Raw genomic sequence first — 24778 nt, forward strand, 5'->3', positions numbered from 1 at the left:
GTCTCACTATCATTCGAAGGTGCAACGGAAAAAGTATGAACAGTAAATTAAATATTCTAAACACATAGCGTACACATCATCGCCGTACCGCGCCACGAGCTCATTACACAAGGGTAGGAAAAATTAATGACAAAACTAGAATAAAAGTTACAGGAGTAGTTATTATTACATTAAACACAATTTAATTTCAAATATGTTACATGGGTTTTCATTTGCTTTACCTTTCCTTTCCTTAACAATTTTACACAGAAAGGATACGTGTCTAAAATTCGTTATATTAAATTACCTAATGAAACGTAATGAAAAAAAAAGTAATGGACAGCACAATTCATCCGACCGTTGGTTACATTACACGGTGTTCGCATGCACACACTCGGTGGTGCACGGCAACACACGTGTCACACGTGTCGCGGCGTATAATGATCGCGAAACGGCAGAGATGCGTACGCTTCACTCACGATAAGTTTGCACAATTCGATCGCGAAAAAACCGCTATTATGCAGGATTGGGTAGTTCTGTACTGGAAACATACAATCTCTTTCTAGGCCGAGGATCAGCAGCTAGATTTGAAGAAAGAAAAGATGTGTGATCCCTCCGCCTATCTCGGCCCTCGATCCTCATCATCCCGTTGTGAATATCCAAAGCCATCGGTTATAGGAGTTGTGATTTGAAAAAAGACCTTGTTTCCTTTTCTAGTTCACAGGTTTAATCTAAAACGAAATAGTGGAAAAGGTGTTAAGATAAAAATCAAAAGTCGATATACATTTCAATGGACGTTTTAAAGCAAATTCACAGCAACAAACATATCCAAAAACTTCCAATAGTGTGTGAGTTTGCTCTTGAAATACATCGTCCAATACAATGTTTTCAGTTACCTATAACATGACTTTCCAGTTCGATCGTTTTCGCCATCTTGTTGGATGTCGGCTGCGGGATGATCGTAATTTCGTCATTAATTTTTAGCGGTTTCAGCAGTGAATCGCCACCACCGAATGGATTTCTTAGCCCGACACTGGACGACGACGACCCGCCACCCATGCCGGATGAAGTCTGTTGCTGGCCTCCACCCATACCCTTGTTGCCCTTGCCGTCGGCCGTCTTTTTCGCCACCGTACTATGCGCGGAATAGACGTGGCTTTCAAACTGTTTGTACATCCCAAACGTGGCCGTGCAGACGGTACATTTGTACGAAAGATGGGCAGGTTTCAGGGTCATGTTGTGATCGCGAGATACATGGTTTAGCAGCTTCCATTGATAAACCTATTTTTTATTATTGATAAGAAAAAATAATATACATTACTACCATGCAGAAGATATCCCAGTAACGTAAACAGTGTCCTCAGAAACTTACCCGGCCACACACTGGACAACGACCAGCATCCTTGCCCTTGTTGGCGGCTTCCTGCATGGAGCTTGTCACCAAACCGTGCGAACCCAACAGATGCCTTTCGAGGCCTTGGTCGGTGAAAAACCGGAACTGACACTTTTGGCAATTGAGTGGCGGCCGGTTGTAGATCATCTTGGGATGAATCTGGAAACACAAAAAGTGAGAGATAACAGTTAGCAATTAGACAAAAACTCCCAACAAACCAGTCAAGCAATAGGTACCTTCACTTTGTGTATCCACTGCATGTGATTGCGCAGCTGGTCCAGATCCTTGATGTATCCATCACAGATCTCACACACCACGAACGACATCTTGCCACCGCTCGGATTTTGTCCCGGCTTTACCGCGGACGTACCTTGGGACTGCAGTTTCGACAGGGCACCGGCAATGTTGGACATGTTGGCGACAGAATTGTTGCTGTTCGAAGCAGACTGCCGTGGTAGTGGCGTAATCGAGATGCTTGGTGCCTGTGCGGTCTTTGTCGTTTTCATACTCGAGGCGTTCTACACGATTTAGTATCATGGGAAAGCAGAAAAAGGTGGATAAACATTATTTATTAAGAGTGTTTTTTTTGTGACAAAACTACATTTACTCCAGTTCCCACTAATTTAGGTGATAGGTGATAGCATTTGGTGGAGTTAAAGCGGTAGGGTTTGGAAACAATTAACTAAAAACGAGTACTGTTGGCGTGAGTTACCCTACGTTGTGTATTTCTTCTTGATAACCTGCCTTTTATTTTTAACTTACTATCAACATCAAACTGATATTCAACTTCAATTCAATCACTGTTCTATGTGTTCTCCTCTCTGGATCTGGTTACAAAACTGCTTCTCCTGCTCTTCCTTGGCCCTATGGTTACTTGATTATAAATTTTATTTTTCCTAAAACATTCCTTTACGTTTTTATGAATGGATCGAATTCTTTAACTGAAAACTATTGTATTTCCAACAAGTACTAAACTAAAATAACCATAATATCAAATCAAAAAACGATACAAACGAACAAAACTATAAAAGAAATGAATAACTAAAACCAACCTGAATTGTGATGGAGGCATTGGTATTGGTTAGAAGAGATCGTCCGGCGTTGGTTGATTTCTATTCGGATTGTGTGTTCATTGTTTGAAGGTTGTGTGTGTTTTCATTTGTTTATGCGTGCAGAAAACATTTGTTCAGGTGCGCGCAGAAGTAATATTTAATAGACGGTTTCAGGGTGTTTAGCATGAGAGCGAGAGGAAGAGTTGAGGATCATAAATGAGAATAGAAAAAAGAAAGGATTGAAATTAGTTAAAATTAGTTATGCGCAATAGTGCAAAATAATAATCAAACTGCGTTAAAATATGCTCTAGATAAAATGAATTCTAGTTACATGTATTGTCTCCCCCACCGGAAAAGGCAATCCCTTTTTAGTGGTGACGAAACCGTTGTATAATTGAGTTCTTTACACAATTTAATTTCTCTATGCTACAACCTTTTACCATTTTACACCATAAGAAAATAAACCTTATGTCCATATAATGGATATGGAGTTCGGTCAAGTTTGTTCACAATGCCTGGTGTCTGGTGCTACAATTGTACATACGTAGCAACTGTCGTACTCATTTTGATTGTGTTAATCTGCTAAATATTCAATCATAATTAGTGTGTGGTGTGTGGTCAGTTAGTTTTACTAAAAACCAATTCAAAATTAATCTCCAAACAAACTCATTGTTAATTAAATGTAATAAAGAAAAGAAAAAAAAACGGGATGGCAATTTACCGGCAGATATTTACTAAATCCTCCAGCAGCAGCAGCGGCTAATGCCGATGCCGAAAGTTGAAGGTTAGTGGGTATTACCATTCCTGCTCCGGCGAGTGTGTTCCGAATGGCGGCGGCCGACGCAGCGAGCGCATTCGCATTCATGCCCCCGGCGACACCACCAGTACCAGCCGTTCGCACTCCACCCGCACCGGTAATGCCGGTGGGCGACGGGATGATGGCCGGTGCTCGGCCACCACCGACATTACCGGTACCACCAACACCACCGCCAATACCAGCCGCACGGGCCCGTATTGCAACGGCCTGCGCCGCCGGAGAAAGGTTAGCCAATGCGGCATTGTTCAGTGCGGCAGCTGCGGTGGCCGCATTCGTTCCGGCCAACCCAAGATGCTGCTGACCAACGCCGGCAAGCTGCTGCTGTTGGATCTGATTGTGTGCCATGTGTTGCTGCTGTAGGTGTACCGGCGTTGTAACGACCTGCTGCTGATTGATGCGCTGCTGATTGGCAAGAGCGATATTCTTCTGCTGCTGAGCCGTCATAGCCTAAAAGTAAAATACACGTTAAGCTAAGCGTTCTCTGGTGTTGGGTACGCGATCAACCTCCATTTACCTGATAAGCCGTAGCGGTTCCGACAAGTCCGTGCTTCGGTTTGATGCGCGGGATCTTTGCCGGTGGTTCCCAGTCGATTGGCGGGTTGAGGTTAAGCTCGGGTCGGAACTTCTTCGCACAGGCCACTGCATGCCGGGCCAGCTTCGACTTCCCATTGTCCTCGAACGGACAGTTCGGACAGTGATGGTACGACAGCGCCTTCTCCATCCGGCCCTTAATGTTGTGCACCGCCTCCATGTGGTACAGAATGTCGTGCGGTGGTCTCGTTTCGTACGCGCAGAAGTTGCACTTGAAGATAAAGTTGCGCATGTGCGGTGTTTCGTAGTGATGGGCCATCACGAGCGCCGATTCCGACTTGAACGGGCAGTACTCGCATCGTTTCATCTCGAACTTGTACGGTTTGTTGTTTTCCTTGCTCTGTTCGAGATTCTTCATCAGCGAATTTATGGCGAGCTGCGTGCTCGGCGATGGTTTACCTTCCCGGTCCCGCTTTCGCTTCTGCTGCCGCAACAGATCCGTCTGCACAAACTCCTGCACCAGATTGATGCCGATGTTCATGAAGAACTTGCCGAGTGGATTTTCAAAATAGTTTTCTGACTTTTTCGGATCGTTCGAACCGCCGCCACCGGTGCTGAGGTCATCCTTGTCAACCGGCGAAATGAATTGCTCCTTGATCGCCTCGATATCGGCTTTTGCCTCCTTAATCAGTACCTTTGTCTTCTGCTCCTCGTCCGACGCTTCGTCGTCGGTGGACGTTTCCAGCTCGTCCCAATCATCGTCGTCATCGTTATTTCGTTTCCGCTTTTTGTTGTATTTATTCTTGTCCGATTCTTTGTCCCCGCCACCGTATATGTTTGCTAGCGCGTCTTTCTTTTCACCCTCATCGTCCTTACTCTGGTCGGGAGTTGCAGCACCTCCACCTTGGTTAGCCAATTTTACTGACGGAGGTACCACACCGGACTCTTCCAGCTTTTTGCGCAGTTCCTTTATGTTCTCCTCTAGCTCGTCTACTATGTCGCGCAGGTTGTCCACTGGCGGTTTCTCGTATATGTACGGCACGATGAACGAAGGTGCTTCCAGCACAAACATATCATCCGTCAGCGCTGGCAGAAGCGGCGTCACAGGACCTAACCCCGCAGCACCCGCTTTTCCTCCCATCATACCCCCTTGGTTAACTATTCCCACACCGGCAGTCGTGTTGGCCACGCCGGAAGAATTGAGTAGACTGCGCGAATTAAACTGTCCGCCGGGGCTGACGTTAGCGTTTGCAAGAATTCCGGCATTACTGGCCTTTGCTAGCAGATTCGCGGCACTACTATTTACGTTCGGTGACGATGTCACGCCCAAATTGGACGAAGTGCGCTGAGAGCCTCCATTGTTCATCATCGTATTGGTATCGATTAACACCAGTGTTGGTTCTTTACCAGCCCCAACACCGGTTGCGGAGGTGTTCATTAGAAGAGACTTTTGACCCTGGGGTTTAAAGTTGGTCGCAGCCCCTCCTTGGAAGCCACCGATCGGGGAGCGTCCGCTCATGGATAGATTTCTGGCGGTGTTTAACGAAAGCGGGTCGTCAATGATTTCCTCGATATCATCATCATCGTCCTCATCGTCCATGGACGATGACATACCCTGGCCCTGTTGCATGGCGCCGATTGTCATACGATTTACGGAACCACCCGCCACAAGCGAATTTGGTGCCTCCGGCTTCATACTAATGCTTCTTCGGGAACTATTGTGGGAATTATTAGCGGACGGCATGGAAATGTCCGATTCTCCGTCATCGTCTTCAATCACCACACAGTCATCTTCCTTGTCGCTCAGGATCGTTAAATCCCCATCACAGTCACCGTTCTGGTTGCTAGTGGCAATATTAACAACACCGTTGCTAGGTACACTGTCACTGGCGGTACTCTTCGCATCCGTCGCTTCTCCCGCTATCACCTTCGTGCCGGTTGCGCTGAGTTTTGCCAAACCACCCTCATCCACCAGAATAACATTGGTTGCCTTTGCCGGTTTAGTTGCAGCTGCAGCCGCCACCGTTGGTGCATCTACCGGATCCACGTTGTCACGTACTTGCTGCGACTCCTCCCCAAGCTCTTGATCTTCCTCACTCTCGGAGTCGGAATTAATACTGACAGGTTTGTCGTCTTCATCGTTCTCCAACGAATCCTCATTAGCCGTGATCCTATCACTCGTCTTCTCCTTCTGCTGCTCGGTTGAAGTTTTATCACGGTTCGGTTTTTCTGGCCGCCCAACCGAACCTTCTTCAATGTTCGCTTCCTTGTGGCCATTGGTGGCAACCGTTGCCCCTAGCCCATCAACTTCCATCGGCTCATCTTCGTCGGTTTCTGCAACCTGCTTACCGGTGACTGTTTTGGACTGTTCTTTGCTTACAGCTTTTACACTATCCTTACCACCGTTCTCTGTGCCCTGTTCGGGTTCAACCGGAACAACATCACCTTCTTCATCCACATCCATTGTTTCCTCTGGTTCGGATTCGTTCTGCTGTGACACTTCTCGTGAGGACTTTGACTGTTCTGCTTTGCTGGCTTCGCGTTCCCTGCTATCCCGGCTACTTAGATCAGACTTTCCCTTGGCATCATTACTCTTTGACGTTTCCTCGTTGTTGTCTTCGGTTTTGAGCTGCAACTTTTGCATCGCAGATGGCGCTGCTGCAGCATTATCGCTATTACTATTGTTCCGCTTCTTCTCTTTCGTCTCTGGTTCGGTTTCCGCACCCTGGGGGGACTTTGATTCCTCAATTTTCACTGCGATCGCACAATCCTTACCGGATACAGTTGCTTTTTTTTCTACGCTGGAATCACCTTCACTATTTGTCCCATTTGCTTCTTCTTCTTCTTCTTCCTCATCTGATTTATCATCTTTTTCCTCCGTTTGCTCCTCTTTGACGGCGATTGCATCTTCTTCCAAGGCGACTTTCTTGTTCGTCCCGTTCACTTCACCATTTTCCTTTGGCTCTTTGTTACTGTCGGCTGTTGGTGCAGTCGTTTCCGTTGCATTTGCTCCTACCTCGCCCATTTCCTCACCGTCGTCAGACGCCACTTTGACGGCGTGCTGTACAACTGCTTCGAATCCTTTCCCAGGGATATTCTATGCTCCGTTGTAGTCGCCTCACAATCTAATGTATCCTTATGGTGCGTTGATGATGATAAATGAGCTAAAATTAGAACAAAAAGAATGCGAATACAATTAGATTCAAAGCATAATAACTCAATGCATCTCTCTATAAGCAATAAAGGTTTGCATATCTTTTACCAAAGATCATCATTCAAGACGGTCCAACCATTCTTGATGCGAGATATACTATTTTAGTGGAAGAAGTTCCTTAAAATCATCTTAATCTTTCGCTTGTCCTTCCATTGCCTTCCTACCCTACCCTGCCCTGCGTCGTGTCTTGGTTCTTCGTGTGTATCGTCCAAAATATCGACCTCTGACGTGCTCCGGAGCACACTGGTATTTGTGGGCTGTTGTATTTTGCCAGAAGAAAAGGAACTTTCCACAAGGGGCGTTTGGAAAATTGGCCAAGGCAGCGCACCAAATGTCGAGAGTATGGCACACCAAATCTCGACACACATACAAAACCCAAACCTGAGTGTGAGTGTAGTGAACTGACACACACACACACACAGACAAAAGACTTACGGACACGGACACAAACAGCGCACACAAACCGTGTAAAAAAACACATGATCTCCACCTGGCACTCCCCCCAACAACAGCATACCGTACCCGTTGCCACCGGTTATGCTATCCCACAGCTTGGGAGAACTAATCGATAAAAAACACCCCTCCTCAACACGCACACCTTCAACATCCCGGGCCTAGACGTCCCCCCGTTGACCCGTTGCTACCAAACACGCGTTAGATCCGGGGACCACTTCGACCAGGATGTGGATAGAATGGACCTCCTATGGAACCCATGTCCTTTTCCCTTCCACTCGCTTCCCTACCCAGCTAACCCACATACGTTCCCCCTCTCAACACACTCAGCGCCGGAGAAGGCAATCAGAAGCAGAACCACCATCAAAAGCCGGCCCCTGGTATGTTCTGGTGTTGCAAAACGTCATCCCTTGCCCAGCCATTCCCTTTCCCTCATCTTCTCACACACACACACACGCGCGCACGCACACACACACACACACACATACAAACAAAATCCATCCCTTTCCTCTTCCTTCCTTGCCTGCCTTTCCTCCTGCATCTTTGGTTCTTTGGTTATTCCTGCGCTTCATCACATCTCCTGCCGTTGCCATTCCCCCCACCGACAAGCCACGTGTCTGACAGTTTGCTCCATCCCGTCCTCCCGTTCACCCTCTTTTCATCACCCCCGCGCGAGCAATCCGATCCAAAAACCTCAAACCCACCACACTGCCGCCACCGCCACCGCTACCCCGTGGCCAACGATCCGCTCCCACGTTCTCTTACTCTCTTTTTCGTGCAGTCGCTCTCTTTCCCTCTTCCCCTTGGCAACCCCACCGACCTCCCCCCACCCCTTTAACCATCGGCATACACACACACACACACACCCTTGCCTCTCTTCTATTTCTCTAGCCTACTGTGCGCCTTAACAACTTGGTTGTTGTTGTTGTTGGTGGTGCTGCCACTGTTGTTGCAGTTGCTGGCTGCGTCAGCGGGGTTCTCTTTCTCTCAAAAATGTGCCCCGCAACCGGCGATGACTTCTCTTCACTGCGCGTCGCCGCCACCAACAACCACCTACCCCGCACTTCCCTGCACCACCTTCTTCACCCCGCTGACCCCGTTCTTCCCGTTCTTCCCTTCCCGCACACACCCATTCTCTACACTTTGTCGCTCGCTCGTTCGCTCTCGCTCACTCGCTCACACCGCTTCTCGCTTTAACGCATTCACCACATTTACCGTCTATGTCTATCGTTCGCTTACAGCGTGCGCCTCCGCGTTGCTGGCAATCGCACCCCTTCCCCGCTACCCCCTTGGATCAATGTGCGGGGAAGATCCCGAACGCAGGCACACACAAAATGGTGGCCCAGCGTCAACAATTTTTGCGAACCGGCGTCCGTTGTCTACCTGTTCGCCGACATGGGTTGTGCAGTAATAATATCGGCACACTACGATCAATTTAAGGACGCGCACGGTTTCGGATATATTTTCCGGAATCTATAATGCCATCGTAGGCCATGAACCATGCGATGTTGCAGATCAATCGATGAACGTTTTTCTCTGCTGGTGAAGCAGCCATACGTTCCCACACGGTGGTAAAACATTATTTGTTTTGTAAATGGTTATGCTTAAGTTGTGGAAAATGATGTGAACAGCAAATTTAGTAGGTTTAGCGCTATTTAGTAGATAAGACTTCTTGAATATCATTACTTTCCTTCATCGTAAACCTTCGTTCTTGAAGAAGATCGATTAGAAAATGTCATATTAGCGGTTATATTACATACAGAGCTAATTTAAGTTTCGTTTAACACAAAATTCTAGTAATTTTGCCTAATGGTATAGCGATTTTTGGATGGATTTTGCCTGAGCTATACATTAGGATAAGGTACTGTAGTGCCAATGGAGGAACAATGCGGTGGGAAATCGAGAGCGTCATACAAACAGGGGCTCAAATGTTACACACACACACACAAACGCGCGCGCGCTTAGTCACCCCCATACACTGAAACACGAGGAACAGGCCAGCGTGGCCACCAGAAAAGACCCGCCACCATTTATTATCTCCGTCTCTGTCTTACCCGCCCTGCCTCTATCGCACCCACTTTCGGTGTAGCAACCGGGGGTGTTGCTACGAATCTACCACCAGATGGCAGCACCGGTAGCCTTTTCTTCTTCTAATATTGCATGCACATTCCCGTCCTTTCCTTGCCAATCCGGGATTGGCATCCCATTTCCGAAAGGCAATAACAGCAGCAGCAGCAACAGCCCAACCAAAAACCGAAAGGGGATCTCTCTCTTAGCAACAACTACGTCGTCGTCGTCGTCGTCAATCCGTAGCATACCCGCTTCCCCCGGTCGCTTACGAACACTCTTCAACAAGCCCATAGCGCCCTGCCGGCCACATTGATGCCACACAGCACAACACTCATCTGCCGGCTTTCCGATTTTGACACAAGCAGCAGCAGCAGCTCAGAAAAGATCTACAGAGGAAGTGTCGGGAAGAAGGAGGTGCCGTATGACTCCGTACTTTCCTCGAGGAAATATTACTCAAGACTCATGCTGCCAGTTTCTACATGAAATCTTTTTCGCTACTTGTTTTCCACCAAATCAAAAAGAGCCAAGCAAGCACAAGGGACAAGGGAGAGTGGAAAAAGGGCGATCAAGAATTGGACTGGCACGGGGTGATGAAGAAAAGCATTCCAAATGAGATAAATGAAAATGATAGTAATATTTTCTGGAGATGTACCATGGCACATGTAAAGGGAAAATTAAACATTTCGTAATACGAATGTTCACACAACGATCTCTGCGTGTGTGTGTATGTCCTCAATACCACTTCAATACCAATATCTCCAGCATCCATATCTCTATCTTCTTCCGTAAATCCTTTTCGCAATTCTGCAATGCAGCTGGAGGGAGGCTCTACTGATGCACACGCATCCACCGGAAGCCCACAGCCCAAAGAGCACAGATGGGGCCGCCTGTGATAGAGGTAGGTTAAGGCTTTTGGGAAAAACTGGCCCGCAAAACAAAGCCCCTCTTCCCGGTCGGTCCCCTAGCGAACTACCTTGATTAATAACGAGGAAGCAAGCATATGTAAGGGTCCGGGTAGGAGCGTGAACGAGAGAAAGCACACCCGAGTGATGGTGGAGATGTAGGCCACCCTCGGCTCATCGTTCCGACCTACCTCCATTCCCCTCTCTCCCTCCGTCCGCAACAACGGTCTTTGTGGTAGGAAAAATCTGGCACCGCCATTTTGTGTAGTCTTTCTCATGTACAGTTTCTTCGCTCGGGACCACTCTCGGTGGTGTGGTAGTGTGAGGTAGTGTGCGTGTACTTATATTTTACTTATTGGGCGATATATTAGGCGAGGGTGTTTTTCGGGAAAATAGGGAAAAAGTGCAGTAGAATTGATGAAAAGGATAATTTGAAGATCACCTGTGGCGATGTGCAATTTAATTCCTGTTCGCAAGACTAACAGCATGAGATGATCAATATCCTTCCGAACGCATTATTTTGAGCATATTGTAACCAAAAAAATTGGACGGAGCTGAAGAGAAGGCATTACAGGAATTACAGGATGGATCACTGATTGGATGCAAAGAGATCAACATATCTTTCGATTCATTGGGCTACTTTAATCGTTAAAACGTTGCAAGATGTATTATATAATTGCTAGAATTACCCAGAGCTCTATGATCAATAAGAATTTTAAAATTATCATCATGCTTACTCCATTCGATCAATAAGGATGTAGTATTGGGAAAATTCAACCAGAATGTTGCTTTTCTATTATTAATTATTGCAAAATAGAATCATTGCTTCTGGTAATCCTCACAGGCCGTGTCCTTTTTTGCTGAGCAAAACCCTTCACCCTTCACACTCTGCCTTGTTCAGCTTTGGAAGGATCTTCTCTCTCTCTCTCTCTCTAGTTTCCTTCTAGAAAATTCAAAATCTACCAAAAACATCATCCTACACACACACAGGGACATATGCATGATGCGAGATATTCACACGCACAGAAGACACAGCCGTCCCTCCTTGCGCGCCTCTTACCTTCTTGCCTCGATCAACCCACCCCGTCCACCCGGCCTGGTTCGGATTCGAATGTACGCCATACACATGTACACGAACACACAGGCACATATACAGGCACAGAAATACGTCAATCCGAGTCGTGTCACCGTCCTCCTACAATACACCGTGCCCTTTACCCAGACGATAGACCCCGCGCTCGATCCCCTTGGGCCGCACACAGCATAAACCTCGCGCAAATAAAAAAAAATACCGCAAAATGGGCCTTGTTTTTGGTGGATCTGCCAGAACCAATATAAATGCTCCCGAGCCTGGAGTGCCCGGGAATGGGTGGACACACCGGTCGGAACACGGGAAAAGAGGGGAGAGCGTGGTGGTCAGGAACAAACCGAAGACGATGGCGCAGGAACTAGAAGCACAGAAGTACCAAGTCACGCCAAGCCAGGCCAGCGGTACGGAAGACGGGGAGAGAGAGGGCGAGCCGGGAGTCTGTTATCGAGAGACTAAAACACTTTACGGGAGAGCGAGAGACAATGCGAGAGAGAGAGAGAGCGCGAGTGCACGCGTTGGGGGGAGAGTACGAAAGAACGAAGAAGTAAAATGTTGACGAAGCACACATACACAATGGGGTTGGGTGTGGGAGGCAAGGGTGAAGTGGGGCTGTTAGTGTGCACGGACCTCCGGTAGGCAGGAGGGGGGGGGCTGTCAGGGCAGAAAAGGCAGGGGGTGGACGAGAGGGTAGGTTTGGATGGACCCCCTTTTCCCTTTGCTGCTTACTGTTGTCGTCGCCGAGGGGTTGAAAGTGAAGTGTGGAAGTGTCCCGGGGGAGGGGAGGAAAAAGAGGCAGCGACGGGTTGGCTGAATTGATTTTGAAGCGTTGCGTATGTGTGTGTGTATGCGGGCTTGTTCTGTGCACAGGTTCCGTTGCTGGTGTGTTGGTGTGTTGCAGAATGGCCCTTCCACTGTCTTGCCCCCCCCCTCCCCCTGTACTACACCCTTCACCGGCACCGTGACCGTATCTATCCGTGAAGCCCGTGACTACTGCTACTTCATCCCCAACAATCCGATTGTGATTCGTGAGCAGGTTGGCGGCGGCGGTGGTGGTGGCGGTTTCTTCCTAATCTCATCTTCGTACGATCGGAGGGATCAGAGAGGAAAGTGGTTCGACAATTCACCAGCCCCCAAATGAAGGGTGAAAGGTGGACTAGTGCACAGGTATCACAACTGGAAGGATGGGTGGCGGCACACGTACAACACACGAACGATACACACGATATTCTCAATCGATCGAGCATCTCCCTATTTCGTAATTTAATTTCGGTAAGAAGAAAAGGAAAATGGGACGGGAAAATGGGAAAATCTTAGAAAATAAACTTTAGAATTTAAGATAGCTAAAATTACAATAATGATGGCTGTACATTGCATTGTATTGGTGGTGAAATTGCTCCAAAATGTTGCATGTTCCGAAAAATTCAAACTTTTGCAATGTTGCAAAAGACCTGCGACATTTGATCGCAATTAGCTCAGTACATGTTATTTAAGCTGAATAACACCATTTTTGATCCGTGTATTGCCACTTTCAACAATTATACCACGAACAAAACCAGGGAATTATAATTTAATTTCGAGAGAGTTTCAAACATTGAGCTTTGACCGATATATAAACAGTTTCGGTATTAATTGTGGATACTAAAGTTTAATTTTAATTTGTCTTTATTATTTTGGAGCAACAAAAAAGGCAGAGTAGCTGAAATCACAACTGGAACTGAATGCAACTCTGAAAAGAGTACGCTAGGTTACGTACAGAGCATCAACCGCCAGTGTGAGATAAACACACAAAAGGTCGGTTCTGATATTAAGGAGGTTTCTATTTACTTCAATTCTAATTCATTTTCGCAATTGTCATTAAATTCCCAACTATTTACACCACAATTTGTCAACAGACTGGTCTCGCAGAAATATTTATGCTCTGATGGTACTGTGGGGGGCATAGGCCTGTGTAAGCAAAAGTTTACTGAAAATGCAATAATAAAACCCTCAACCGTGTAACAGTACCTAACCTAAGACGATCTTTGGCCGTCTTCCAACATCAAAACAAAACACTCGATTAATGCATTTGGCGGAAGCGTTTTGGAATCTTGCACGCGAAACAGGTGCATTGAAGACGAAAACGATCTGACTGACCGTGGTACTCCGGCCAAATGAACTTGTAATGAAAACAGGCTAATGCAGGCAACAAGAAGGAATAGAACATGTTTTCCACACGTGCTCTAGAAGGAACACATCGTATCTCGCAGCCCAACATTATGCTCGCCGCGCTCATCCATCCAGTGCTTGGTAAGGTGCCATTTTCCATCATAAAGGGACGATAAAGCGTCAAAATTTGTTCTTACCAATGGTAGATCTAAATCGTTTACTTAACACACCTGGTACAATAGGTTTGGTCTTTGGATGGTTAGAACTATAAACTTGAACTGTCTCCTCCGACGGGGACTTCTTGCGAGAAGCACGTTCTTGCACGTCAATTCTTCCTATCACGCAAAAACAAATACGATAACTGTAACGGCTCATACGAAGGCTGCGCCATTTTGTCTTCGAGTTGGTGGACGATCACACACGACTCGGCGACGAGTGCAATGGTTTTTAGTAACATTTTAGCCTTCTGTAGATGACCTTAATTCAATCAGCATTGGAAAGAGAAGGGATACGTGTTCTTGATAACTATAAATATTCCCAAAGATCCTTACAGATCCTTAAGATACACATTCGGTTCTAGTTTCCCTATCATATCCTTTTGAACATCGTTGAGAATTTCTTGAGAATGTGGATGTGAAACTCTCGGGACTCTTTGCTAACACCAAGGGTCTGTTGTGCCATGGGCTAGCTTGTCTACTAGTCAACCTAGCGCTAGAGAGGGTAATCCGCGACTTGTAGTCAATTCAAAACCTGGCATACGCTGATGACATAGACATCATTGACCAACGACTATCCCACGTAACGGATTTAACAGGCCGCAGAAAACCTCGGGTTGGAGGTGACACCACCAGTGGTAGCAGGCCCTCACAAATCCTAACGTACGCAGGTGTGACGTACAGATAGATGGCTGCCTCTCGAAACACCTGTCGTGACGAACGAAGCTGGGATTGTATACAACTTGTATTGTTCCAGTACTCACATACGCCTGTGAGACATAGACTTTGTCCAAAAGAGAAAAAAACCCTCTTAGCCGCGTTCGAGAGGAAAATGCTCTGAAGGATTTTTGGAAGGAAGTATGTGTGGAAGGACAATGGAGGAGTCGCTACAATGACGAGCTTTATGAACTGTATGGCCAATTTACTGTCGTACAGTGTACTAGACTCGGTAGGCTCCGGTGGGCTGGTCAAGTCATGTGAATGATACCGGACGACCCAGTCTCTAAAGTGCTTTTAGGTCGTTCACATGAATACAGCAGGCGTGGTAGGCCCAAATTGACATGGAGTGATAGAAAATTAATCCTTGTAGGATTGCTTATCCAACCCACAAACTACTTTAACAATTATGAATAAATATAAACAATTCCGAACAAGTGGACGAGGTGCAAAAACTGTCACACAGGGAAGAAACATTAACACATTAATGCATGGCTAGGTAAAATAGAAATTGTTACACATACGTTTACCTACCATCAACTGCAGCATATGTGTTTGTTTGTACCGTATGTGTGGTTGGGCGCATTCACGAATAATAAATTCTACCCCTTTCCTTTCTTACACACACACACACACCTCCTCTCTCTCTCTTTCTCTCATTACTCCCGCATTTTCCTCATTAATTATATGATTTTTCCGACCACGCACTACTAACAAGGAAGAGAGGAAAAGTGGAGCAGAAAGGGGGTAAAAGGGCCTCTTTTCAAAACCCCACCCATTCTTCACCATGTCCTAAGTGCCGTTGGGGGTGCCTCGGAAAACTATTGCCCTCGGGCAATGTGTGTGGAGACACACACACACGCGATACGCACACAATAAAACGTTTGGCGTAAATGCGCAAAGTAAGCACACACACACATATATGTACACAGTGACGATATGTTGGGTGGTATTATAACAGTATACTAACCCTATTTCATTATCCCCCCTCATCCTCTGTTCCCCAATCCACTCTTTACCTTATACCAAACCCCCCAAAAACCCACCGTACATTAACGGGATGGGGGTGGGTGGGAGGGGTGGTGGTGGCATCATCATCCCCTATCGCTTCTCTCACCATGCTTTTCTTTAGAACACAAAGAGAGTCCGTCCGTCCCTATCGCATACGGTGCAATAATTGCAATTGATGATTTTGTCGGTTGATTAACACCTTCTGCCGATTGTGACCTCCTTGCTGCTGGTTCTTCATACATGCAGCATGGAAAGAAGGGAGTGAAAGCGTGAGTATAAGGGAAAATTTGCAATTATCTGTCCGTGTCTACCACAAAGCGCTATTAGCGGGGGGCCTGGCTTTCCTTTTAAAGCCTTTCACTCTCAAGTGTAGCCGCCAATGCATTTATGCACCAGAAATTGTTTCTTTTGGTGTCTATATTGTGAGTGCCTTAGAGCTTCCCTCTTTAGGACATAATGTGATTTGGAATTTTCGGTGCACAGCGTGATCTTTACTTATCAGTGTTTATTAGCGAAAGATCTGAATGCTTGCGTCACCGACGATCAAACGAACGAACATGATCCTCATTAGTATCGGTCGAAACGGGAACATCTTATGCTGCGTTTATTAAATTTTACAACAGTTTATAAACTTTTCCATTTTCTTGTAGTAGTAACAAATACATGTTTCCCTCCTCTCGGGAATGACAACTCCCGTCTCTCTTGTGCGTGTGTCTAAAGCAAGGGGAAAAAACCAATATGGCCGCCGTTACCACCAACCATGCGGCCCCGCGTGTACGGTGACGCAACACCCCGTCGTCGTGGTGGTATGGTGGTTTGTTCGGGTTCGGTTTTCATTGTGTATGACCGAACCGGGGGGCCCCGGGGGCAACCGGTGGGAACGAGAAACAAGGGTTTCTACCTACCTCCGCCCCACTGCATTGCTTTGCGCCACCATCTTTTCGTTCTTGATGCTGCCGTTACACTTCTCTCGACCGAAAAAGATGCACCAGATTGCAATTTTGCTTTTACTTTTACATCTTTCTGTCCAACTAGGAATTGTGTTGTTTTAACTTCTTCTCCCTGCACAGACCAGATGCAATCAATTAATGTTTCGGCACTTCCGCTAGGTGGCGCCACTGTATGGTGACTTTGTGCAGAGACGTAGTCGAGGCCTGCTGTGTTCACCAAAAATTTAACGATCTTGTTATCACCGTGATGTAATGGGGATCACATGCGTGCCGGGGGGACCAGCATAAAATACATTCAGTGTGTTCCACATCTCACAGTTCGTTCGCAATAATGAGGAACAAATGGCCATTACGAAGAGAGACGGGATCCCTTCTAAAACTTATCATTAAAGGATACAGATGGAAGTGCATACATTTATTGCTAGATACGCATAAAATATAAATAAAATTAAGCTCTTATTGGATGATCACATAATCCCAAAACATTGTAGGGGGTCCCTTAAGTCACGATACGAAATGAAAGACAGAACTACTGGGAGTAATTGAAGGTAAAAAACAGTTGAAGCTGAAGTACAGCAGCTCAACACTGGAACATTCATTACCAACCCCTGCTTTCCACTTCCATTGGCTGCTCCACAGATGCATTTGTGCCAGTGTCTTGGATGGAAAATAGTCTCCCTCATCCAAGATTCGCTTAATTTTTGGACACTCAACATAATCGTGATACTGTGGACTGTCGCCACTCCGCGGTCTTCCCTACTCGCCCCACCACTGAAATGTTCCCTTCCGAAAGAACTGCCATGAACACAAATACATACATAGAATTGTTGAAAAGAAAAAAAACATATCAAACACTACAAAAGAAAACAACACTACAAAGAGATGAATTACGATAATAATAATAAGCGAGAATCACGAAAAAAATAACATTGTGCGAATAGCGTGCACAACTACACAACCACGATCGAAAATATAACCAAATTTAGGTTGGGCGTATGTATGTGTGCCTCGATGTACGTGTGCAAGTACAGAGCGCATGGCATACAACCGGATACAACCCCTGCCACCGTTTGGTGGAGCGAAATGCATGATAAAGAAGAAGACAGTACTCTCGGAGGACGGTGGTGTGTGTGTGTGTGTGTGTGTGTGTGCAAACTTCTTTCCCAACCGAAACGAAAACAGTAGGCAATGGGACAGAGGGGAACGTCGTGTGGGAATGCCAACGAAGGGCGGGGAAGCCCGGGTTAGAGGATCGATGGAAATGAGGATCAGAGTGGCGGGAGAGGCGCGGCCAAAGGGAAGCGAAAGCGCGGTGGGCAGAGACGGTTGAGAAGAAACCGCGTGCGCGCGGTACGGAATAGCGGATAGAAGCGCGGCGGTATGGTCGATGCGAATCGTGTGAAGAGGAACAAGGGTGGGCTAAGGGTAAGGGAGAGAGGGACTGGAGGGTTGGAAATGGAAACAGGGTGAAATAAGAGAATGACGAAGGTATACCAAAAAGGATAGGAAACAACGCAACTCGCCTGGTACGAGAGAGAGAGAGAGCGAGAGAGTGGAAAAGAGAGTCCAGCATGCTGCAGAGAGAAGCACTACCGGCAAAGTGACAGAGACAGGGAACTGCCAATGATGAGAGGAAAATTGGTTCACACTAATCGTGCCGGAGTGAGATGGGGAAAAAAGGAGAACAAAAAAAATAGACCTTACGATGGGCCAACAACCAAGTACCGGAGGGATGAAGGGTGAAGGGATGCCAGGAGGACGAGAGGAGACAGAGAACGAGCAGCTCTCGCGCACTCTCTCTCTCTCTCTCACAGCTCAGGAACTTTTTTGGGATACTGCCATGGAGACACGGCACAAGAATACGCGGGAGGGTGGGTGAAGTAGCGGAGGTGGGGACGTAGGGTAGTAGTTGACCAACGAGAGGGTTGGTTGATGGAGGGATAGACGCGTGCAGGACAAGGTAGTACCTGCAGGACCAAGGGAAGGTGATGGTGGTGATCGTGTGGGGAGAAGGGAGAGGGGAGGGACACGCAGGAACCGTGTGCTAAGAAAAAATGGCGCGCGCGGTGCGTGCCACAAACAACCGTGGGTTTATACGGAGGGGGGCAGGTGGAAATGTGCAGTATCTTGTGAGGAGTCGATTTAAGAGGAGCTTCGTTCATTGGAGCTGCAAGTGGAAGAAGAAAGTAAGACCAAAAAAAATAACGCAACGATTGGGCAAAAATGTGAAGATTTGGGGGGATGAGGATGTCTTGAGGAAGAGAAGGAAAGGCACACACAATCAATCCCGGGCAGAAGAAGCTGCGCTCCAACAACTGGTGGAGGCTGGGGTTACGTTGTCCGTTCCGAGAGGGGGAGGAAAAGGATCAGGAGATGACAGGGAGTGTAAAAAGGAGTGGAGAAGGATAAAAATGATAGAGGCCAACAACATTGGTTGCTAATATAATCAAAACAACACATTCTATTTTGCAGCTTTTGGGTATTGGGCAACTTCAAGGTACAATCACTATTGCATACGCGTCGCAGTATTTAGAAAGGTCATGGTTGCAGTTTCTCTCACACACAATACATGCCTGCTCCAGATAGGAGCAGCACCTAAAAGTTTTCTAATCCAAGGGAAATTGACCTTCAAAGACTATCAACACAGCACAGCAGAGGTGGTGAAGTAAGTATAAACACATTATATACATTACTACACATACATTACTTCAAATAAGAAATGCCCATTCTGTAAAAGCACCCTCCGCAACATTAGGCTGAAGATATCAGCATCCCAACATAGAGATATAAACGCACAATGTGCTTCGATCCATCATCATCATCGCCACCATCATGGCGACGCAGCCGTCGTCATCGTCACATTAGAGCAGGCCATGGATGACTATTCTTCCAGGCAGAAGAAGACTTTAGATGGGGGAAAAAAGGATAAAAAGAAGCACTCCCGGTTAAGGTCTGCAGCGTCAGGTGATGTTGGCGTCCTCATTTTTGTTAACATTATCATATCCTAGTAGGTCTCTCTGTACAATGTTGATTCCCAATCGGCCCAAAGGGGGATGTTATTGCGCGATAATTATCATAATCTTTTCTTGGTATTGACTGATAGCAAAACATCTTTGATCAGAATGCATTGATCTTTTGGGTGTTGTGTTGTTTTCAAAAACTTGCTCGTTGCCGGTAAAGCCCCTCAGGTAGAGCGGTTTTGTGTATATTTTAACGTTAGGGATTAAAAACGGAGACTCCGTCCCCGTTGAATGAATCCAAGGAAAATTGTGGGGAGATGTGTTTTTTTTTCCTAACATTAATACGCACACATGTTCACACTTAACACACACTACCTCAAAAGTAAGCAACCGTACCAAATAGACTACCAACTGTGAGGCACTGCGAAACATTGCACGATTTAAACGAGCGAGACGCACTGGGAGAAGGGGGGAGGAGTGTGGTGTGTATGTCTGTGTGTGTGTGTGTGTGTGTGCAACCAAAAGCTATGTTTGCGCGACCTTTGTGTGTGTGCGTGTGGATTGGCTGTAATTTTGATTCCTCCATCTTCATCCCTATCCCCTTCGTGCCGTCTGGCCCACATGTGTGTACCTTATGGCACTCCTTTCGCACTGAAAGCAAACCTAGGCTAACCTACCGGTCCTAGTGCGTCTACGTTTCAAAAACCCAGGCCCTCGTGTTGTAGTTGCGTTTTTATTCTCGCTACTCTGTAAGTCATGTTGAACTACACGGTTAGAAAATACACGGACTTGTGCCTTTACTGCCGTCTAACACTGTTGTCCGCTGCTGTTGGTGTGTGCGCAGAACCCGCGTGTGCCAGTTTGCGTGTATGTGTGATTGAATCGTCACAGAAAAACGAAGAAAACACTCGGCAGTACAGAGAAGACGAGCGGGTACTAACGGCAGGAAAGGGGGACCCAGGGGTTGGTGTGTGATAGCAAACGCACGGAAACGCACGCGGCAAATGGGAATGTGGGGGTTGGTGGAAGAAGGGACACAGAGCAACCAATAGAATGAGCGAGAAAAGATGACGTAGCGATCGCAAAACATATCGAAGATGGACCACTGTCGGGTGGGAACGCAAGGCAAGGATGGGAGGGGGGGAATGGAATGGTCGATGGCAGTAGCAAGGAGAAGAAAAAGGGAACCGAGGTCGATGGCAAGTCCGCTAACAAGGGACGTGGGGGGGGGGGGGGGAATGGAAGCGGTACAGGTGGCTGTGCGACGGCGGAGATCTTGGGCGCGGTGGTGAATGTCGCCGCACGTAACAAGGGAAACGGGCATGGTGGCATGTGGTGGGTGGATGGCGTAGATCCACTAAGGGAAGGCAGTACACAAAGCAGACAAAAGCTTTTCCTGCCAAAAATCTGGCTATTTTTTTCCGCTTTCACCATATTTTGGGAAATCCTTTTGCTTTTAACATGTAAAAGGGAAACAGTTGAGTTGGGAAATTATGCATCCGTGTGTAAAACGAACACTGCCTGTAAACGTCACCTTCAATCGATTAATGAGCGAAATTCATCCATATACAAGTGTTTCTTCCCACGCTCGAAGGGACTTGAGGTGGAGTGAGTCATTGGAAACTTTTCATCACTTGCATTCAGATGCGCTGTAGAGTACAGACTAATACATTCTTCTGTGCTAGGAGTTAACAGAAAAGATACAAATCCCTCTCTAGGTGTCTACCTACTGTCTATAAACCGTTCGTATCTAGATGATCTTATCAATGGTGGTACTGCAATCACATGGTCAATAGACAAGCTAATGGGCATGGAGTTGCTCATAACATAACATATTATTTAAAAGAGCTGCACAAATTATTTTGAGGCGGCACGAAAGTAGCGTATTTAGTAAGTATTTAGTAGCGACATCGATCTTTACACAACAGAACTGGTTCAAAATCCCATCAGGGTCAATCCCCTGACCGTAGGACTGTCTATCCAACTACGGAGTTTTGCAGTTTTTGCAAGCAGCATGGGTCGTCCGGTGTCATTCATATCACGTGTCTTAGGACAGCGTCGCCTGGAGACTTACATGCTTATTTGCTTATTGATCGATGGATGGACTGGAAATGCCCACGACATCGAAATTTACAAAGAAAAATATTACATCAATACGGGATGAAGTTTGACAAACGCTGTAGTCTAACATGGTTGACGAAGTCAGCAGTCGAAATTCCGGACTCAACCTTATTGAGGTTATTGATCCTGTTAATCCGACTACGTGGTAAAATAAGTCTAGTAAGAGAGAAATTGCAGGCATGACCTAGTAGGTCGTTACGCCAAGAAGCGTGACTTGATCGACAGTTGGAGCCTTCGAATGCGTGTCGTGTTTTTCTACATTTTTCCAAACTTCATAGAGCACATCACACTTCTTTCGATAGCACTTGCTATCCGCATCGCTGTCCCGTACCAAGGATTGACTATCCTCCTACTTGGTGAAATTAATTATTATTTTTATTGTTATTTATTTTAGTTTGTCCGTATAAGCTTCACAAACATAACTTATAACTAAGCGCCTTATTTAAAGACTAACATAGAGGCAAAGATAAGATAAGTACTTAATAAGAACAGAATAGAATAAGAATTAAGTCTAGTAAATCTGTTATGTCAGATATGACCAATTAGTTTTTTGCGTCAAAAAGAAAAAGAATTATATTACCTAAATTCGATGATTCTACATAAATTTAATAATCTTATTCTTACTTGGTTGATCGGGCTGTTTGCGGCTTCGTTTCTTCTTGCTCCGTTTATCAATAATCACAACGTTGGCGCCGGATGCAGCGTTTATGCTAAAAGATGCAGAAGATATTGTTTGAAACTGCGCTGAGTATGGCCGAAAAAATAAGAGAAAACAAAATAATCTATGAATGAACGAGTTTCATTCGTGGTACCGTAAATCTACGTGGTTACATGGTCCAGTGTGAAACACAGGACGAACAGTTTGAACAGTTGCTTTGAGCTGAGCATAGAGGGTTCACTTCACAATCCACAGTACCAGCTGAAGCTATTTCCCAGCTGACTGGGATCATCACTTCCGTGCTTAGCAAACCGAAGAAACGTCATTCAACTCCCGCTTGCCCACAGTCAAAAGGGGTCGTTGTGCACACCGCGCCCGATGAGATGGAGGCACGCGTGCCGGAATGAGTGTGAACGGGAAGGACACATTTGAATGAAAACTCTCTTCGCGTGTTTTTTCGCTGTTGACCGCTTGCTGACACGCGACTGTACGCACACGATGGTGCGGTTTGTATGCGATCGACCACTACACACAAAATAAAACACTCTTGTTGATGGAAGATATCGCTCGTAAACAAACTGTACGCGCGCCTACTATTACGCTGCGTTCGTGGGTGTGTGTGTGTTTGTGTGTATTGCTTAACTCGCCTCCTTTGATGGTGTTTGTTTTTAAGGCAGGCACGCTCTACAGTGCTCACTCTCTCGATTCCGATTTTTGCCAACAATGCACTGACACGAACGCGCGCGCCGCGATGCTGTCACTAATCGCGGCAAACCGGTCTAACGCACACAAGGTTTCATTTGTTTTCAAAGCTGCCGTACACTTTTGATCTGCGAGCGAGCGTGCTGTATTGCAGCTGTTTATTTTTCAAAATAATTGTACTACTCCACACTACTATGCCTTCGTTTCTGAACTCTTGCAGGATAATATACCAACACTGTACCACATGTGCTCATCTGTCGCACATATGCAGTTGTGTGCAGAATATCTTCAAACACCAAAATCAACCGGCATCAAACGATGGAATTGTATCTATTTTTCCGGAAACGAGTTTATTTTCCTGCATCACCTCCGTCCCCCCGTTTCGTGCTGCTCCTTCCCTACTCAAGATGATCCTCTTTGCAACCGTACACGGACGCCATGTTGGATTTGGTCGGAAAATATTTGCGCTCTTCGTTTCCTCCCTTCTTTTCCTTGCACACACAATTTTCACCGTACGACTCTACCCCCGTTGCTTGCCCCTTCACACTAAACCCACTAAACGGAACCATAGAGCCAAGGCAAAAGCAATGGGGAAAATAATACACAGATAAAAAAACAAACTCCGAGCCGTCAAACTCACGCACACCTGCATGCGGCGTTGGCTGGCTTTGGTTACACAAACACAAACGCATGCCCCGATCTAGCGCGTTTTCCCTTCTGCACAAGAGCTTCACTGTATACCGCATTCAACATCTCATTAGACACCACACACAAACGCACCATTGGCTCACACACACACACCACATGCACATCGGCGATTGGGTGGCTCTTTCGCTCCACGATAGAAAGCGTGACGTTTGGTGTTTACCGTCCTGCTCACACACTTTTTTCCGAACTACCTCATTCCCTTGTTGAAATGGTTTGGTGCACACACCGTTCACACACACAAAACACGCACACACTGCCGCCATTCCTACATTGCGTTGGGTTTTCTTTTCCACATTACAGATTGGCTTTAGTGGAACGAACTAACCCACTTTAGGGGAAGGGGGGATACAGTGTAAAGGGGAGTTTTGCCAACGGGTCAGCAACGGCAAACGAGCAAGGGAGGCATTCTGTTCCTACAACTTTTTTTGGCGACTCATGCACACACATACACACACGTGCACGGGAACACACGCTTTCTTTCACAATTAGTTAAAAGAAACGATCCAAAAACGACTCCTTGCAACCGAATGCAGCGCATACAGCACGGGGCAACCATTTCTTCCTTATTTGCGAACAAGAGGCCACTAGAAACCGGCGTATTAAGAGCGCTTATGACATTTCCACGCTCTATTAAGTGAATGGTTCCACGCTAAGCTAAAGCCGCATTCACTACTTACACAGCTTTGCTGCTTCAGCGACGTTATCGACACACGGTTTTTTCTTTCTCAATGTTGAACCAATATGAGTACACGCAGGGAAGGAACGTCACAAACGCACCCGCTCTGACGGTCGGTTCCTGTCGAATTGAAAGGCTGCGGTATTTGTCCAATGTGTGGAACCCACAAACTCGCTCACCGCTCACTGAAATATCATTCCCATCCCTGTCGTACGTTGCACTGCTTTTCGTGCCTTCTCGCTCAGCATGAACAGTATTGAGTGTTGGCGCGCTTTCCGGAAAGCGGTGCCGCTTAAAACAGCAGTGTTTAATGTGTGTGTTTATGCTGCATTCGTTTTCAATTATGTGCTTATGTCAAATAGAATAAAATTTCAATCGATGCACTTGAAAATGTGCATTAAATAACATACAAAC

General features: G+C 46.4%; 1 protein-coding gene across 6 annotated transcripts; it reads right to left on the minus strand.

The window, feature by feature from the left end:
- Window positions 1-141: 141 nt before the first annotated feature.
- Window positions 142-24485, minus strand: LOC128300795 (uncharacterized). Of its 6 annotated transcripts, none has more exons than XM_053036987.1 (9): window positions 24366-24485; window positions 22245-22330; window positions 3756-6936; window positions 3146-3688; window positions 2425-2484; window positions 1609-1890; window positions 1352-1531; window positions 876-1260; window positions 142-710 (listed from the first exon to the last, which is right to left on the minus strand). In XM_053036987.1, the coding sequence occupies exons 3-9, from the start codon at window positions 6795-6797 to the stop codon at window positions 706-708; spliced, it is 4497 nt and encodes a 1498-aa protein (XP_052892947.1). In that variant the 5' UTR covers window positions 6798-6936; window positions 22245-22330; window positions 24366-24485; the 3' UTR covers window positions 142-705. The 6 variants fall into 6 exon arrangements, with proteins under 6 accessions (XP_052892947.1, XP_052892948.1, XP_052892950.1 ...); XM_053036988.1 differs by having other exon boundaries at window positions 22245-22359; XM_053036990.1 differs by having other exon boundaries at window positions 3224-3688; window positions 22245-22364; window positions 24366-24457.
- Window positions 24486-24778: the final 293 nt, after the last annotated feature.

The sequence above is a fragment of the Anopheles moucheti genome, chromosome 3, assembly GCF_943734755.1.
Source record: "Anopheles moucheti chromosome 3, idAnoMoucSN_F20_07, whole genome shotgun sequence".
Lineage (NCBI taxonomy): Eukaryota > Metazoa > Arthropoda > Insecta > Diptera > Culicidae > Anopheles > Anopheles moucheti.

What these genes read in the sequence shown, in the direction of transcription:
- LOC128300795 (XM_053036987.1), bottom strand. Translation starts at nt 6,797, where the DNA reads ATGGGCGAGGTAGGAGCAAATGCAACGGAAACGACTGCACCAACAGCC. An exon ending in GAACCGCTACGGCTTATCAG is followed by an intron (nt 3,689 to 3,755) that starts GTAAATGGAGGT and finishes TTTTACTTTTAG; the next exon opens with GCTATGACGGCTCAGCAGCA. An exon ending in GTTGTCCAGTGTGTGGCCGG is followed by an intron (nt 1,261 to 1,351) that starts GTAAGTTTCTGA and finishes AATAAAAAATAG; the next exon opens with GTTTATCAATGGAAGCTGCT.